General features: G+C 43.5%; 2 protein-coding genes across 2 annotated transcripts; both read right to left on the bottom strand.

Moving 5' to 3' along the window:
* Positions 1-3,803: 3,803 nt before the first annotated feature.
* NUP42 (nucleoporin 42) lies at positions 3,804-10,669 on the bottom strand. Its single transcript, XM_012571585.5, has 7 exons — positions 10,506-10,669; positions 9,048-9,300; positions 8,252-8,346; positions 7,839-7,915; positions 5,898-5,984; positions 4,719-4,803; positions 3,804-4,585 (listed from the first exon to the last, which is right to left on the bottom strand). Exons 1-7 carry the CDS (start codon positions 10,594-10,596, stop codon positions 3,975-3,977), a joined length of 1,299 nt encoding a protein of 432 aa, XP_012427039.5. The 5' UTR covers positions 10,597-10,669; the 3' UTR covers positions 3,804-3,974.
* Positions 10,670-11,074: 405 nt separating this feature from the next.
* LOC105759741 (nucleoporin NUP42-like) lies at positions 11,075-17,988 on the bottom strand. The gene is made up of 6 exons (XM_072924246.1): positions 17,898-17,988; positions 17,539-17,647; positions 16,611-16,689; positions 16,057-16,143; positions 14,862-14,946; positions 11,075-14,728 (listed from the first exon to the last, which is right to left on the bottom strand). The coding sequence occupies exons 1-6, from the start codon at positions 17,986-17,988 to the stop codon at positions 14,133-14,135; spliced, it is 1,047 nt and encodes a 348-aa protein (XP_072780347.1). The 3' UTR covers positions 11,075-14,132.
* Positions 17,989-18,011: the final 23 nt, after the last annotated feature.

Raw genomic sequence — 18,011 nt, 5'->3', positions numbered from 1 at the left:
AGGCACATACAGCTCCCTGCCCCAAATGCTCCGTGTTGCAATCCTGTCGCTCTCTGTGAAAGCACTGGTGTATTTTGGGAAGAGATCAAATCTACATATGCTGACTGCTGCATCACTGAGGACATGTGCTATTACTCCTGACAAGCAGGAACTTGGTTCTTGTGTTTTGATTTTGTCTTGGCCAGATCTTAACAGAGGTGTAGAACAGGACTTTTCCAGGTGGAAAAACTTCCTGTCTGAGATAAATCTGTGAAAGTAGTGCAGTATTCTTGTTACTAGAAAAGTCCTGTTTCCTCCTTCCTGAGAGGGTACCCTTTCAAAAAGACAGTCATTGCATGTCACAGCCTCTGCTTTCACCATGCAGCAAATATTCAGCTCTCAAGCTCCCTCCTGAATTCTCATTTCCAATGGCTTTACTTCTACTCTGAATCTCCTTCTACTCATCTTGCAGGTCTCTGGCAGTTGCAGGCTCAAAACTAAGCACAGCATTACTGTAGCTATAGGAGATTCCTACAGCTCAAACTACATTTTCCTGATCTGAACCAGCATGGCTTCAGATCTCACTTATTGTCAGCACCTTTCTACTCCACAGTTTGCTACAACTCCCTTAACACTAGTAGTCCAGACTTTTCCTTCAGCTTACATTAGGCTTATATTGGGTCAAATATAATTAGATAGCTACTTAAATTGATATCAATTTTGATAAATTGTCTAAATAGAATTTGTGGTTTTTCCTCTACTGTTGCCCAGGTAAATCTCTATCTCCTACATTAGGACATGGGAGGTGGATTAGAAACCAAAGCATTCACTCATAGATGTTTCTGATTAATCACTAACCCTAATCATGGTCACATAAACCTCTGATACCTCCTGAATGCTTGTATCAAATGCCTTAGTAAAAGCCAGTTAATCTGTCTTTACCGTCTCCTCAAATTATTTGTAACTGTCAACAAATTAAGTACCTTTGCTCACTGAGATATGTTTTTTCCTTGGTCTGCTAGCAAATCCCTGGTGTTCTGCCACTTATCTGAGTGATATCACTTACCAAAACTGTAGCAAGTCCATTATCTGATTCCCTTACTGACCTGTACAGCAAATTATCTGGACTCCCACTATGCTGCAGTAAGCTCACATTTCACAAATATTTTCTTACTTGTTTTTTCATCAGTTACTGCATGACATCCTTATTGATTTTCAACCATCCCTCAGTTTGAGTACTTTTTAAATAGATTTCCACCATTTCAGTCTTATCAATCTCAATTCAGTGTTCCTGTATTAATAGGCTTTTCATATTCCTTTCCCTCCCCAGGCACATTTATGAAAGCTCTTCTTTCTCCCCTTAGCCTTCTGGTTGTTGTAAATTTATTGTTGTGGATGCCCTTAGCTTGTTCTCTGAGGCTGAAATCCAGTCAGCTGATTATCTGCAGCCCATCTTCATTCAGGGTAAGGCTACCATGCCACTTGCTGCTGCACACTGTGAAACTACAGATCATGGGGGTACTGTGATGCTTAATTTTTAACACCTAATTGTAATGCTTTCTCAGGTTCACGGGTTTCTTTTTATCCCTTCTCAGCTGCTAAATCACATTTTGAGATCTGCCAGTGCTGTTAGTATGTGAGGAAAAAGGGCAGAGAAAATTCCATTTGTTAGATGCGGGGTTGCTTCCTCAGCTGTGGCAGTAGAGAGTTTTTCTCCTGTATACAGCCAGCCTCGAGTGCTACTGTCTGGTGATTAATCCAGGATATCTTGAAAACCAAAACTTCATTCTTCAAATTAGTTGTTTGCACCACACTGCAGGAATTTCAGTGACTCATAAATCCTGTTATTTCAAAGTAAGGGAAGTACATGAAAATATCACACGGAGCTTGAATGTTACAGCCTATTTCACAGACCAAGATTTTCAGCTAATCAGGACAGTACACATCTTTGCTTGGACATTCACCTCATATTTTCTGTTCTAAATCAAAATAGAATAAGTGACATCAGTGAGTTTGCTGCCACCCTATATATGTTTTTATATGCCAGACCACAATATTATCACTTTCTGGGGAGCAGCCGTATAACAAACAAACAAACAAAGCAACAAACAAAAATAGTTGCAAAAAGGAGAAGTTAAAAAATGAAAGAATTGTAGCTAATAGAGGGTATTATTTAGCCTCCTTTGTGCTTGCAACCAACTTTGAGATAAAGTATACCAAAAGCAGAAAAGGACAAACAGAAAAAAAAAAACCAAACCAAAAACCACAGAGCAAATATGAGCAAATATTGGGATAGATTTCTTTGGTCTAATAGATTGTTGCCTATTTTCTGCAGTTTAGTGAGCCCCCTAGAGTAATATTATTCCCTTCTCTTCTGTCCTATCCTTATCCCTACTTCTGCAGACAAACATCCAGCTTGCCTTTTGCAAGGTAAGTCAACCACACTCCTCCCTGCCATCTTTTCAGAAGCCCATTTGTGAAAACACCACATTCTAGTACCTCTGTAACAGTAATTTTAAAAAAACTTCTAAGGGTGAGGAGATTATTTTAAAAACCACATTTGTTCAACCATTTTATTTTTTGTCATCGGAATTGGGAATACCTCACCTAACTTTTGCTTATTAATGGCAATGTGACCTAATACTCAAAAATTCCCTTCTTCCTCTAGGTCTCCATGTGTTAGAAGGATGTTTGAGAACATCTAGCAAATACTGTTTGGGTGTGTGCAGGAGAATATCCAGATTTTTATGGCCTTACAGTTGGTTTGTTTGTTTTTTTTTTTTAAGCAAAATACTTCCATTTAAAACAGCACATGTTCACTTTTCAGCCTGGGAAGCTCCTAGAGCAATTTAGCAGCAACAGGCTGCTGAGATATGTAACACCTGCAAGCTTCTGCTACAACTGCACTGAGCACACACTGAGGAACATGGCTCTCCATGAAGGCTGCAGAGTGTCTACCCCCAGCCTACCATTCTAGATGTTCCAGTCATTCCCAATGTTTTAGCAAGCCAGTTTCTGCTGGACCTGTAGTCAGATACAGGACACAGAGGAAGTTTTATGTAGGGACCACGAGGTACATGCTGAGAACCAAAACATTATCTACAAGTGCTAAAGAAACCACTGATTTAATTATGTGTATCCTGAAGTAACCTTTTGCTTTTCTCTTAAGGATGAGATTTGGCAATTATAGACTACTAAGGAGAGCGCCCTGGTCAAGAGCAAATGTTCCCCTTCCCTGAGTCTAGGACATCCTCTGGAAGACTCCTGACTCCTGCTTTAGAGCGTCCTGGCAATAAAACTGGTCCTTTAACATCACAACTTCAGGAGAGGTAATGTTAGTATATCCACCCATCAAGTTTTGAGAACCTGACAAAATGCCATCATTCACAGAAAGGCAGTTTTGCTATTGCTTGCAAAGTTTCACCTAAGAGGCACCAAAATAACAACACACAAGTTCCTTCTGCAGGATGAATGCTTTCAGGGCTGTATGTGACATTCCTGCAGGCTTGGTGACCTCAGGCAAAACTACTAGCAACAACTGAATTGTCTCAGCTGGCACAGGAACTGGCTTCCAGGGGACAGAAGGGCGTAGTGTGGCACAGACCACACAGAAGCCATCCCTCTCTCTGAACACACAGTCCTCCAACGCTACACAAACCTTCAAAGGGGCATAAGGAAAGGCTGTCCAACTGCACATGCACTTCTACTCCATGTGTCTTTCTAGGGTTCCATTCACAGAAGGATGTGAACACTTGACTGAAGCACTGCTTCTTTTGACACCTTTTTATAAACAGTGTTAGCCCAGAATTTCACAGGACAACAAATAGAAGGAAATGTTCCATTTTATTTTCAACAGTTCATTTCTCAGATGTAAAAAGTCTGTCCCAAAACAAGAAATTATAAAATAAAATATCCACATGTTTTTACTTGTAATTTTATTCCTGCAGGAGACATGAGAGATGAAACAGAAGTTAAAAGTAGCATTTTATTTCATTTTAAAACATGTTACTTCTGAATAAACTTAAAAGGTCAAAAGCATTTAAAAGTTCTAATGGTGGTGGCTTAAGAGGAATCTTTCCAATTGTGAACTCCTTTGCTTCAAACTGTTGCCACTCTTCAGCTGACAGCTCGCTTTTGGGTGTGAATAACTTCTCTGAGGCAGGGCTGGAGTTGGTGGCTGCAGCAGACGCTGAGGTGACAGGATGTCCGGAGGCACCGGTGCTCTGCCCAGACAAAGCACTGCTCGAAGGGGAGGCAGAAGTGGCGACGGTGGCACCAAAGGCCCCAAAGGCTGCTGGAGTGGTGCTTGCAGAGTTCCCAGCAGAAGCACTGCCAAAGCCCAAAAAGCCAGAAGTCCCAAAGCCACCAGCCGTGGCAGCTGCTTTAAAGGAGAAGGAGGCTGCAGACGGAGCGGCCGGGCTGCCAAAGCCAACGGATTGCGGTGCACTAGGAGAGGATGTTGTCCCAAATGCAGGAGGATTTGCAGCAGCAGCAGACCTCCCATCAGCAGCAAGGCTGCTCCCACATGATGTTGAACTGGTGAGGCTGGAACTGGTTTTAAAGGAGAAACTGCTGGCACTGGTGCTGCTGCTGCTCACAGGAAAGCCTGCAAGTAGAGAATTTACAAAAAATATTAGAATTGTTAGCTCAAGGGTACTAAACAACTGCTGCATTTCAAGGATGCAGCAGCAAACTACAGAAAATGTGTAAATGGTTTGGCTCCTAGAATGGGAACTTACTTGACAGCCCAAAGCCTGAGGTTGGCTGTCCCCCCATTCCAAAGGCAGGTGCTGCCTGAGTGCCCATGGTCTTGAAAGCAGCGAGCTGAAAAAATTTCAGAGACATACATGAAAATTAGATTCCAAAACAGGGAACTCTCTCTCAGTAATGCTTTGAAACTAAGTCAGAGCTGCCCAGTCCTACTGAATCCAACTCAGACCATGCTGGACAGTGATCACTCCTCACAACTGCTTGTTCTTGCAGTGCTTTAAGTGCTCTAAGGCCATACCTGCTCTTCTCTGCAAAACCCTCCGGAAATGCAAATCTGTTACAACTGATCCATTTTTGCCTGTCAGTCAGTGACCTGATCCCCTCTGGGAGCTCTCATTCTCACCTCTTACCTCAATTCCAGGCTGTGCTCTGCGACTGTATTTAGGGCACAGCTTTGACTCTCTCTGCCTCCTGTCCTCAGCACATCTGTGTCTGTTACTGTCTCCTGTGGTAAAGCCCAAATCCTGCGTGTCCACCTCTGCCTCTGAACACACCGAGGGCTGAGATCACATTACTCAACCTTCCCTGCACTCCATGCAGACCGCACTCAAAGGGAGCCATTTCCTCTGCCTCCCTCATTTTTGAACTCAAGCATTTGCTTCTGAAAAACCATCTCCATTCACAAGTGTTCATTACCTTCCCAGGACCAATGACTCCTTCTATCTTCAAATGTTATCCAAAGGGATTCTCTCCCATCCACCTCTCAATTCTGACACTGGCCACATGCTCCATTTATCCTAAGGTGTTCTGGAGGGGAATTCTGGCCCAGTCTGCTGATCCTCTCTTGGAAGAGTCAACATCAGCACATGGGAAAAAAGGTGTGGTGGGGATTGGCCTCTTCCTGGTCATGTACACAACCAGATCCCAAACTTCAGCTCTGGTTGTTTTCATGTGGCTTGCAATGAGAGTATTCCAAAGCTGGGATCCAGCTGCTGCATCCCTATGCATGTTTATCCTCAGTTGACTGAAGGGGTTTGTAATAGCACCTGGAATTCACTGATTTCAGGAGTCCATAGAATATGCCCAGGTGGCACATCACAATTGCCACATCTCAGAAGTCTTTGTAAGCATAATTAATATCTGTGTAAATTACTTCATTAAAAAATAACATCAGGCACAGAGACATGTTGCCATTTGTGAATACTTACCAAAGATGCTTTGGTTGATGGATTTAAAGCTTTCAACTGAAGTAGCTGATTTTTCCATTGTAATGCTAACTTTTGGACAGCATCTATCTGAAAACGGGTAAATAAAAGCATGGTTTTATTACCGAAGACTTAAATATAAAAGAGTCATCTGGCAACTGAATTGAAGAAAATATTTAGAATTAGAAAAGAAATTTCATCAACCCAATAAGATATTTTCTTTCCTGAAACTTCAATGTAAGGCGCTGATGTCTTTGTTTTTAACAGAGAATTCCTTTAAACTCTCCAAATTAAATCAACCCTTTTGTCCTTAAAAAAACCCTTCTACTTTACATCGGAGTAACATTCAAACAAGTTCTGGGACTTTTCAAATCAAAGTTCTATGTTTTTCTGAATTAGATGCTTGGGGAAAAAATACAGAAAACAAGATATGTAAGTTTTATATGTATGAGAATAGACTCTTCAATCTGGCCTTTCCACTTATGCACTCACTCACTAAGCTGAAGTCCTAAGATTTACCTTAGCTTCTTCCACATTTTCAGAAAAAAAATACCCACTTTCAAAACACTGTAATTCATAACAGTTCAATTGTATTATCCTAAAATAGTTACTATTGATGAAATTAACTTCCTGAATTTAATCAACCCTCTTAAGTATGATGCATCTATAACTGCACAGAACAGTGCAGCAATAAATGGTATCTGTGTCTTGATAACTGTGATTTCGTATTAAGCAAAAACCTAAAAAGCCTTCAAACAACCTTTTAGGAATTTCAAACCTGAATTTCCTACATTTATACTTAAGTTTAGCAACACATTTAATATCTGGCCTAATTGAATTTTCCCTAAAACTTAAACAAGTAAAACACCAAGTGTCACAAATGCCTGCAAAAATTGAATGAGTAATCTTTTTGTAGACAAATTTCTTAATTTTTCAAAAGAATCTTGCATCACAAACATCAATAATTCTTTTGTGTCTAATCACATGCTGGAAGATCATGTTGCTTGGTATCTGCTCCCATACAACAAACTGGAAAATTCAGATTTTGACCCGGTTTAAGAATAGAAACATGGAAAAGACATGCTGTACTTAAACATCTTGTAAGAGAACTGTATCATACAGTTACCATCTATACAGTGAGAGCTAGGAAAGCTTGCATTTTCTGCTTTGATAAGATCACAACTTATTTATTTATTTAAATAGCCATGTAGAGCATATTGTTTATTATTTATTATTATTTTAATTCAAGTTTAAAAAAATATTATGTGTCTCCCATCTCTAAAAATGCAATTCTGGTAAATCTAAACATATGAAGCAAGAGTGGTGACAAGAGCAATTCCTTCTGCAACACAGAACCAAGAAGAGGAAAGAGTGCAATGTAGTTTGAATTAATTTGTACTTGCATCTATCCAACAGCCTAATTTCTTTCCTGGCACAACACTAAACTCTGTTAGCTTCTTGGTATTAACAGGACTTCAAGGAAGGAATGATATATATACACACTGAGAGATGTTTTATATAAAAACACATGTCTTACTTCCAAACGAGTATATATATCTGTTTCTAGAAAAGAAATATCTGCTATTTTCATCATTAATTCCCTGCAATAAAGGTATGTAAAAGAACAAGGTCAAATTCTATTTAAAGCACCAAATAACCACCTATAACAATCAAACTGACTAATAGTGTATAAGGTATTAAACTTCTGAGACAGGATTCAAGTAACTTCTACAAATAACACACAGGAGCAGGGACAAGATTAAGTCAAGGAATGTCTAGCAACTATTTTTGCATTCACTTTGATGCACAGGAATTGAAAAATATTTTGGCATTCTGATCATTTTCTAGTTGGGAGGTAAATGACTCAACAGTTGCCACCTGAAGAACAGTAACAAGTCCTGCCCCAAGAGTGTCCACACTAGCCAACATTTTAAAAATACTTACATAATTCCCAATTGTATTGTTTGCTCTGCTGTCATAATACTCCAGACGCAGCTCTTCTGGTGAGACATCTGAAAAGCCTGCAAGGACAGGAAGAGTCAAAAACCTCCAAGAAAACAGATTGATACTTCCAGCTGCCCTCAACTCTTATGAAGACATGGACCTTGATACATTGTCTCTCTTAAGAGAGTTATAGTTAAAAAAGAGAGTTACAGACAAAAAAAAAAAAAAGATTCATTACAGAGTAGCAGAGGTGTGAATGTCCAAACTGAATCTGCCATCAACTAATAATCATTTCTGTTGTATCACAAGGCAAATCATCACCTTGTAAATGGTTGCTCAGAGGTACAACAATATGGTAAGTCACAGAAACATCCTAAACAGCAGCAATACACAACGCTGAAAACGTTACCTACCTGAGACATTTGGTTTTTCTTTCACTGGTGAGTAACATGAAAATATCCATTGTCCAGAAGATTCCCATATTTCCATGTCTTTCACTACACATTCACTAACAATACAAAATCACAGATGAAATAGTGAAAAATCAAATGAAATTGCATGGTCAAATCAAAAATGCCAGTAACAACCAATTCAAACAATTGGTTTGAATCCACATTCAGAGTCAAAAATCTGCTATCATAAAAACCAAGTGTTTTCTTACTGTAATCTTAAAAAGAGTAATATAAAATGTCTCTAAAACCTTGCTTCTTTAGGAAATCACACTGCTGCTTCTCAGTACCTGCCCTGCAGGTGCTGGTTACTTGTAACTGTAACATACACCTCTGTGAAACCAATAGTTTTGCTGTTGGCAGAAAGATTCATTGTCTTAAGTGACAAAACAACAAGTAAAATAATTCATTTTCTTAAAGGGGCTCTTATTATTAAGGGATTTCTTATTATTAAGCACTGAAATCTGTTTCCTTCCTTATCCTCCTGATCACAACTTTAATACCATACCATCTTACTAATATCACAGTTGCCTATCTGCCCAGTCCAGGTCCCAAACAAGGATCACTTCCTCCCCATGCCAGCATCATTCCAGAGAACCAAATGAAGTGATGTTCTCTGTTTCTTCCCATGTCCCAGCTTTCTCCTCACAATCCTGTCCTCTGCATTATCTCTAGGAAGTCAGTAAGCTTTCAACCAAGGCAGTTACTTTCAACCAGTAAGCATTCTAAATGCTTCCAGTAAGACAGGCCTGTAACTTACAGAAGTCTCTCCTCTTCATCTTTAGAGCCACCAGCAACACTCTGACTGTTGACTAAGGCAGAGAACCTGTTCTGTGAAAAGTCTGCATTTCTGCTGCTGCCGCCTGACGATCCAAAGTCAGAGGAACCAAAGAATCCTCTTCCGTGATCTCTGCTGCCACCCCACGCATCCGACTTGAACGAAGATGGCTGGATAACATTACTGTATCTCTGGTTAGAGGTACCCCATCCTCCTCCTCCTCTTCCACTAGTAACTTCCAATTAAAACAAACAAACAAAAAAGCTAACATTTTAACATTATAATCATTAAGATATGAATCAACATCAACAAAAACTGTAAGTATAACTAGTCTTACAGTGACAATAAAAAGTTTGAAATTAAAGTGTAGTTTTTTCCTAAAAAAACTCATTATTAAGTCAGCTTAACTACTGAGTTACCCAGGGTAGTTCTCAAGTCCTACTTCTCAAATGGAACAGTATGGGTTGGAAGGCACCGTTAAAAGTCATCTAGTTCAATCTCCCCTGTGCCTTAATGAGCAGAGATGCCTTCAGCTACATCACTGTGCCAACAACTTGTGGCACTGCAGAAAGACACTGACTCAGTTTTGCTTAGGTTGTTTGATAAAGTAGCTACCCCAGCAGAAAAAAATTTAATTGAACACACCATAAGTTTATGTTAGGGGCTCCTGCCTCCATAGCTACTGTGCTACTCCAGCACAGGGAGCTTCCGAGTTTCATTTTGAGACCTCGGACACACCTGTGCATGTTGTTACAGGCAAACCCCGACCCTCCTTCCAGCAGGAATAAGGACAAGTGGCTGCAGTGAGTTCCTGCCGTGCCATCACTGCAGCCCCCAGCTCTGTCATCTGTCATGCCCCTTTCCTTCCCAAAGCCCCCACACACCCAGAGCAGCAGATGAGAATGGAAACAGCCTTCACTGGGTACAACATACAGCTGCTGGAAACTTGCTCACTGCTCATAAGAACAGTTTTCCAAGCTGTTTTCCCATTGCCTTGCGGCACATCCGGCAGTCACAAATCACAAGATCAGTTAAGTTGGAAAAGCGCTCTGAGACCATCGAGTTAAACCTATGACCAAACAGCATCTTGTCAACTAGACCAAGGCACAAGTGCCACATCCAGTCTTTCCTCAACCACCTCCAGGGACAGTAACTCCACCACCTCCCTGGGCAGTCCATTCCAATGTTTCTGCCCAATCCAAACCTCCCGTGGTGCAGCTTAAGGCTGTGACTCCTGGTTGTCTGGCAGAAGAGACCGACCTCCCCACGGCTACAACCCGCTTTCAGACACTTGCAGAGAGCGATAAGCCGCCCCCAGGTCTCCTTTTCTGCAGGCTAAACACCCCCAGCCCCCTCAGCCGCCCCTCACAGGCCTGGTCAGAGCTCAGCCGAAGCAGAGGCAGCTGCCGAGCCCGCCCGGCCCGCCCTCCCGGCCGGTACCGTGCGGCGGGGCCGTCCCGCGGGGGTGCTGGTTCCAGCAGCGCTCCCCGAAGCGGCAGCAGCCCCTCAGGAAGAACTGGCAGACGCCCATGGCCGCCCCGCCGGCCGGCGCGCGCCGCTGACGCGCCCGCCGTGACGCGCGGCGGGGCCGGGCCGGGCTCGGCCCGCACCGGGAGGCGGGGATAGCCCGGCACGTACGGCCGAGGGATAGCGCAGGAGCAAGTGCCGATAAAGCCAAATTCGGGTTGGATTCGTGCTGTGCAAAGCTGCAGTCACAGACACTGTAAAACAGCCGCCCTTCTCGCACAGAAGCTCTTCTCCCCGCAGCCTGCGCGGTAAAGCGTTTCTGTGCTGCGTCTTTAGGGGGGACTAAGGGATGTATAGCCCGTGGCTACAGAATCATCAGGGTCGGAAGAGATCTTTAGGATCATCCAGCCCAACCACCAACCTACCCCTGTCACTGTAATCCACTAAACCACATCTCCCAGCAGATCCAGGTGCCTCTTAATACCCCCAGGGATGGTGATGTTTGCAAAAATGGCACTCATTACCCAATGATATACCAATAATTACACATTTGAAAGACTCTCTATTTCAGAGTTGCACAAGCCCAGTGCTAGATGGCATTCCACAAATCAAGCACACCGGCTATCAAAACTTTTTGCTATTTATACATTTTAGCAAACAAAGGAATTAGCATTCCTTGGCTACAAGTTACATAGCTCTCTTACTAATTTATATTCTAGCTTCTATTAGTTAATTATTCTCTCAGTTCTCATGCCAATTAGTCCACATTCTCAGTCTTTCTCTCCTTGTGGGCCCATGGGTTTCTTGGGTTGGTGGTCCACGAACTGGTGGTTGCAGATCCCCCTGCTGGAATTATCTTTTACCCAGTCAGAGCTGGTATCAGCACAGTTGCTGAGTTGTTTTTATTATTTTCTTCCTTATCTTGGGGGTTCTGACAAATACTCTTGTGGCGTGTAAATTCTGCATTCTTGGTGTCCACAATCAGTGATACATCCTTCTTCCCAAGCTTTGTTAACCTCACCCAGGTCTGAGATCAGTGAAGCATGTCCAGCCCTGAACCCTAACAAGGCAATTATACCTACAAGTAGTTTGTTTTTCTACCATATGAGCATCATTTAGAGCATGCCAGCTGCTATCTGTTTCAGGGATTATATCTCCCTTCTTGTTGCTTAGGCTTGAAAATATATAAAGATCAAGCATTAAACAACATCCTTTCTTAGGAAAATTGTACCACATATTGCAACAGTGATTCCACCACTTCCCTGGGCAACCTATTCCAATGCCTGACCACCCTAACAGTGAAAAACTTTTTTCCAATATCTAATCTGAATCGCCCCTGTCTCAGGTTAAGGCCATTTTCTCTAGTCCTCTCACTGTAGGTACAGTATAGCTTGGAGATGTTGAGCTGTTGCTGTTTAAAGTGTATGAAAATGGCTGGCTGGCACACAGAGGCGGTGCTACATTTAGGGATTCCCTACCCAGCACCCATGTGAACAGCCATGTAACAAAGATCTCTGTGCACCAGGCACAGCATCACCAGCCAGGCAAGGGAGGGATTGTCCTTCTTGGCTCTGTACTGGGGTGGCTTCATCTCAAGGCCTGGGGGCAGTTTTGAGCACCTCAGTATAAGAAGGATATAAAGCTGGTAGAGAGCATCCAAAGGAGGGCAATGAAAATCAAGAAGGGCCTTGAGGGGAAGCTGTATTAGGAGCAGGTGAGGGCACTTAGTCTGTTCAGTCTAGAGATGAGACTGACTTGCAATCTACAACTTCTCAGGAAGTAGATGGAAAGGCACTGATTTCTTCTCATCACTGACCAGTGACAGGACCTGAGGGAATGGCCTGAAGTTGTGTAAGAGGAGGTTTAGGCTGGGTATTAGAAAAAGATTCTGCACCCAGAGTCTGGTTGGGTGCTGGAGAAAGCACCTCAGGGAAATCATCACAGCACCAACCTGACAGAGCTCAGGCACATGGTGTGCCTCTTGGGGATGGTCTTGTGCAAGGCCAGGAGTTGGACTTCAATGATCCTTGTGGGTCCCTTCCTAGTCAGTATATTCTATAAACTCCACTCTGCAAATCTGCTTCTTGCACCCAGTAGAATCCATATTTGGGAGTTCTGGGTATGCAGGCAGGATGGCCAAAAGCCTTAACTAGACCATCTTGCTTCCACTGGCAACAGAGAATTGGATGTGACAAGTCTGCAGGAGGTACTGACCAACTGATGGCAGACTCCATCAAATCCTCTCCGGGATCAAGGTGGTGAGCAACTCAAAGGCGCAATGCCACAGAGAGACTCAAGTAAGTCCAAAAAGGGGAATAGGATTCTTGGATTGGTAGGTGCACTAGTGTTCTTCTTTCAAATGGTGTATGTTTATCAGTGTAACCAACCAGGTGGACTGGAGTCATGTAACTACTGAAGGTCTGGACCTAAGGGTAAAAGAATTGCATAACTCAAAGTCCATTAAATTTAATGACAAGAGCCTGCCAATCCACAATTCCTCCTTACAGCTGTCTGGGATGCATCCCCAAAAACCAGAATGTGTTTAGAGGAGATCCAGTGACTAAAAATAAAGAAGAGATATTGGCATCACTGGTGGCCACTTTTAAATTGGAGTATAGGGTAAATGTGTCATTGCAGTCCAATATTATTTTACAGTGGATGTTGGAAAAGGGGATGAGGTTTTATGAGCAAATGTTAGTTCCCTTCTTTCCACACCCATATAAGAGCAGAGTGGAGATGGACAAAGAGGATACAACTCAAAATATAGAGCACAGAGAAGCAGTGGGGGCAGAGCATCAGCCTTTTTTTTCTGGACACATTCCTTGTACTACTTTTGATTTTTTGAATTGGAAATTATCTGTTGGTTCATAATGAGAGAATCCTGAAGGAATCAGCTTTTGGAAACTATCATGCTGACTCATAACCTCAGTTGGTGGGATATGCAGATTATATTGAACTCCTTTTTAATGTGAATGAAAAGAGAATGGCATTAGAGAAGGCAAAAGGATAGGCAGGAGTTGTGGGGTCTGAAATGGCCCCTCCTTTTGACCTGAATCCATGTGCCATTTCTGAACAGGAAGGGTCAACTTAAAGATGAAATCATTCAGATGCTGGAGGATTTTGATAATGACTGAAGGAGACTGGAGAAAATTAGGGAGGCATCCCTCACAGATCATCTAGTTTCAGTAAAGCTGGGGAATAAAACAACAGATTTTTGATAGACAGCAAAGGCACACATTCAGTAATAACTATCAGTAAGGGCTCACCAATAAATTTACAATACCAATTGTTGGGGCAATGGGGAAAAAAGCTTTCATGGCCAGTCCTACACCCCACAGAGTGTACATTTTGAGATAGATCATTGATACAAGAGTAGGTTCTAAATACCTGACTGAAACATTATTTCTTTTGACACCATATTTTTCATACAGTCTTTGTACAGAATTTCACAGGACAGCATATAGAAGGAAATGTTCTATTTTAGTTTCAACAGTTCATCTGACAGATGTAAGAAGTCCATCCCAAAGAAATGTTCAAAAGTTTATACTTGTACATTTATTTCTGCAAAGAGAATTGAGAGAGGTAATAAAAATTAACATTTCAGAATAAACTTAAAAGGTCGAAAGCATTTAAAAGTTCTAATGGTGGTGGCTTAAGAGGAATCTTTCCAATTGTGAACTCCTTTGCTTCAAATTGTTGCCACTCTTCAGCTGACAGCTCGCTTTTGGGTGTGAATAACTTCTCTGAGGCAGGGCTGGAGTTGGTGGCTGCAGCAGACGCTGAGGTGACAGGATGTCCGGAGGCACCGGCGCTCTGCCCAGACAAAGCACTGCTCGAAGGGGAGGCAGAAGTGGCGACGGTGGCACCGAAGGCTCCAAAGGCTGCTGGAGTGGTGCTTGCAGAGTTCCCAGCAGAAGCACTGCCAAAGCCCAAAAAGCCAGAAGTCCCAAAGCCACCAGCCGTGGCAGCTGCTTTAAAGGAGAAGGAGGCTGCGGACGGAGCGGCCGGGCTGCCAAAGCCAACGGATTGCGGTGCACTAGGAGAGGATGTTGTCCCAAATGTAGGAGGATTTGCAGCAGCAGCAGACCTCCCATCAGCAGCAAGGCTGCTCCCACATGATGTTGAACTGGTGAGGCTGGAACTGGTTTTAAAGGAGAAACTGCTGGCACTGGTGCTGCTGCTGCTCACAGGAAAGCCTGCGAGTAGAGAATTTACAAAAAATATTAGAATTGTTAGCTCAAGGATACTAAACAACTGCTGCATTTCAAGGATGCAGCAGCAAACTACAGAAAATGTGTAAATGGTTTGGCTCCTAGAATGGGAACTTACTTGACAGCCCAAAGCCTGAGGTTGGCTGTCCTCCCATTCCAAAGGCAGGTGCTGCCTGAGTGCCCATGGTCTTGAAAGCAGCGAGCTGAAAAAATTTCAGAGACATACATGAAAACTAGATTCCAAAACAGGGAACTCTCTCTCAGTAATGCTTTGAAACTAAGTCAGACCTGCCCAGTCCTACTGAATCCAACTCAGACCATGCTGGACAGTGATCACTCCTCACAACTGCTTGTTCTTGCAGTGCTTTAAGTGCTCTAAGGCCATACCTGCTCTTCTCTGCAAAACCCTCCAGAAACGCAAATCTGTTACAACTGATCAATTTTTGCCTGTCACTCAGTGACCTGATCCCCTCTGGGAGCTCTCATTCTCACCACTTACCTCAATTCCAGGCTGTGCTCTGTGACTGTATTTAGGGCACAGCTTTGACTCTCTCTGCTCCTGTCCTCAGCACATCTGTGTCTGTTACTGTCTCCTGTGGTAAAGCCCAAATCCTGCGTGTCCACCTCTGCCTCTGAACACACCAAGGGCTGGGATCACAATACTCAACCTTCCCTGCACTCCATACAGACCGCACTCAAAGGGAGCCATTTCCTCTGCCTCCCTCATTTTTGAACTCAAGCATTTGCTTCTGAAAAACCATCTCCATTCACAAGCGTTCATCACCTTCCCAGGACCAATGACTCCTTCTATCTTCAAATGTTATCCAAAGGGATTCTCTCCCATCCACCTCTCAATTCTGACACTGGCCACATGCTCCATTTATCCTAAGGTGTTCTGGAGGGGAATTCTGGTCCAGTCTGCTGATCCTCTCTTGGAAGAGTCAACATCAGCACATGGGAAAAAAGCTGTGGTGGGGATTGGCCTCTTCCTGGTCATGTACACAACCAGATCCCAAACTTCAGCTCTGGTTGTTTTCATGTGGCTTGCAATGAGAGTATTCCAAAGCTGGGATCCAGCTGCTGCCTTGCTAACAGGGAACCATCCCTATGCATGTTTATCCTCAGTTAACTGAAGGGGTTTGTAATAGCACCTGGAATTCACTGATTTCAGGAGTCCATAGAATATGCCCAGGTGGCACATCACAACTGCCACATCTCAGAAGTCTTTGTAACCATAATTAATATCTGTGTAAATTACTTAATTAAAAAATAACATCAGGCACAGAGACATGTTGCCATTTGTGAATATTTACCAAAGATGCTTTTGTTGATGCATTTAAAGGTTTCCACTGAATCAGCCAGTTTTCCCACTGTTGTGCTAACAGTTCAACAGCATCTATCTGAAAAGAGAGAGAAAAAAAAGCATATTTTTATTATTGCGGAAGACTTAAAAAAAATTAAAAAAGAAAATTTGTCTGTCAACTGAACCAAAGAAAAATATTTAGAATTAGAGAAGAAACTTCACTAATCCAACAGAGGAATTTTGCTTTCCTTCCACTTCGAGGTGAAAAGATTAATTTCTTGGTATTAATACAAGATTCCTTTAAATATTCTTACTGTTGCCCTTATATCAAATTTTTATGTCTTTACATAAAGAGCAATATCAGATCTGATATTCTGAGAGAGATCTCAGGCAAAAAGATGATGGTAGGGTAGACCATATGGACCTGCTGCTATTTTGGCATTCTCTTTGGTGCACAGGAATTTAAAAATATTTTGGCATTCTGATAATCTCCTAGAGTTGCCACCTGAAGATTGGTAACAAGTCTTATCCCAAAGATTGTCCCCATGAGTCATCATTTTTAACCTGCTTACACATTTCCCAGTTATATTTGCTGTCATAGTACTCCAGGTGCAGTTCTTCTGAAAGAAGACATCTGAAAAGCCTGCAAGGACAGGAAAAATCAAAAACTTCCAAGAAAACCGATTAATACTTCTAACCACCCTCCATAATTAAAAAGCCATGGGCCTTGGTACATTGTCTTGTCCTGAAACAGCTACACTCGGAGAAATGAAGGATTCATTAAAGAACTCCAGAGGTGCAAATGCCCCAGATGTATTGGGAAACCCGGCTCTTTGAGCAGGAATAGACAGGCAACCGCAGCCTTCAGCTCTCCATTTAGTCCCTCGCCTTCCAGAGCTGCTGAAGGCGCTGAGAACGGAAACAACGCGCGGCTGCTGCACGCTGCTCCGGGCAGTTCAGGTGCCCGAACTGGTGTCCCACGGCCCCATGGCCCATCCCGCAGCCCTTTAGACAGAGCACAAGCCGGCAGTGCAGAACCAGAGGCTGCCGCAGACAGCCCCAGCCGAGACCCGCCCGGCCCGCTCTGCTGCGGAGCTCCCGCCGGCAGCGGCCGGGGCGGGCAGCGGGGCAGGGCCGGAGCCGCCCGCAGCCCCCGCGCCCCGCTCGGGCACGGTGGGCAGGGGTGCGGTGCCCGGGGCGGGGATGCCCCTCCCGGCACAGCCCCGCAGCCCCGCAGAGCCGAAGGACGAGCGCGTCCGCCCCGCGCTGCCGCCGCCCGGGCGTGCCGGGGCTATCCACCCCCGGGGACAGCGGGGGCTGAGAGTTTAAAAGCGGATGTAAAACAGATAAAAGAGCCTGTCCAGTCTGAAAGGCACACAGTTTCCTCCACAATTCCAGTTGCTCGGAATCAAGGAGTGGAAACACCAGGGACACGTTTCGTGGCCAGAAGTGAAAAGGCAAAGGAAAACAAAGTCACACGCCCTTCACTTACTGCTGAATAAAGAAGGGAGTTGCAGGAACCACAATGGAGGCCGTGAGTGCATCTAGTCCTGTCCGTACAGGCAGAGTTGTCAGGATGAGGAAGGAAATGAGGAGCAAGTCTACAAAGAATCACTGACTTTGAAAAACCAGGATTTACTTAGGAGAAGCTGAAGGAACTTCAGAACTAAAACAGACTAAACATCCACAGCACAAGCGAGGTAGAGGTAGCCAAGCACCAACTTTTGAAGTTAACTCACTAAGTCCCATAGAAACAGACCTGAAAAAATCAGCAAGTTAGAAGATAGGTGGTGAAACTACAATGCAGCTATGAATAAACTAGCACAGGAGCAGGACAGATGTCATTTGTACAGTTTTCCAGAACCAGGAAGAGGCACACAATGTCGATGACACCCAGAGCTTGAGAGGCTGGACTGTAAGGCTGTGTGAAGAAATTTACCATCATGTGGGCTGGAAGCATTTACA

This window comes from Taeniopygia guttata, chromosome 2, assembly GCF_048771995.1.
Source record: "Taeniopygia guttata chromosome 2, bTaeGut7.mat, whole genome shotgun sequence".
Taxonomy (NCBI): Eukaryota; Metazoa; Chordata; class Aves; order Passeriformes; family Estrildidae; genus Taeniopygia; species Taeniopygia guttata.
The sequence above is the reverse complement of the archived record's forward strand: the minus strand, read 5'-3'. Positions and strand labels throughout refer to the sequence as shown.

Coding starts and splice junctions, on each gene's coding strand:
- NUP42 (XM_012571585.5), bottom strand. CDS start 10,596: ATGGGCGTCTGCCAGTTCTTCCTGAGGGGCTGCTGCCGCTTCGGGGAG. Junction 5,985..7,838: donor ACAATACAATTGGGAATTAT/GTAAGTATTTTT, acceptor ACCCGTTTTCAG/ATAGATGCTGTCCAAAAGTT. Junction 4,586..4,718: donor CTCAGGCTTTGGGCTGTCAA/GTAAGTTCCCAT, acceptor CTCTACTTGCAG/GCTTTCCTGTGAGCAGCAGC.
- LOC105759741 (XM_072924246.1), bottom strand. CDS start 17,988: ATGGTAAATTTCTTCACACAGCCTTACAGTCCAGCCTCTCAAGCTCTG. Junction 17,648..17,897: donor CTTCCTGGTTCTGGAAAACT/GTACAAATGACA, acceptor GATTCTTTGTAG/ACTTGCTCCTCATTTCCTTC. Junction 14,947..16,056: donor CATCAACAAAAGCATCTTTG/GTAAATATTCAC, acceptor AAATTTTTTCAG/CTCGCTGCTTTCAAGACCAT.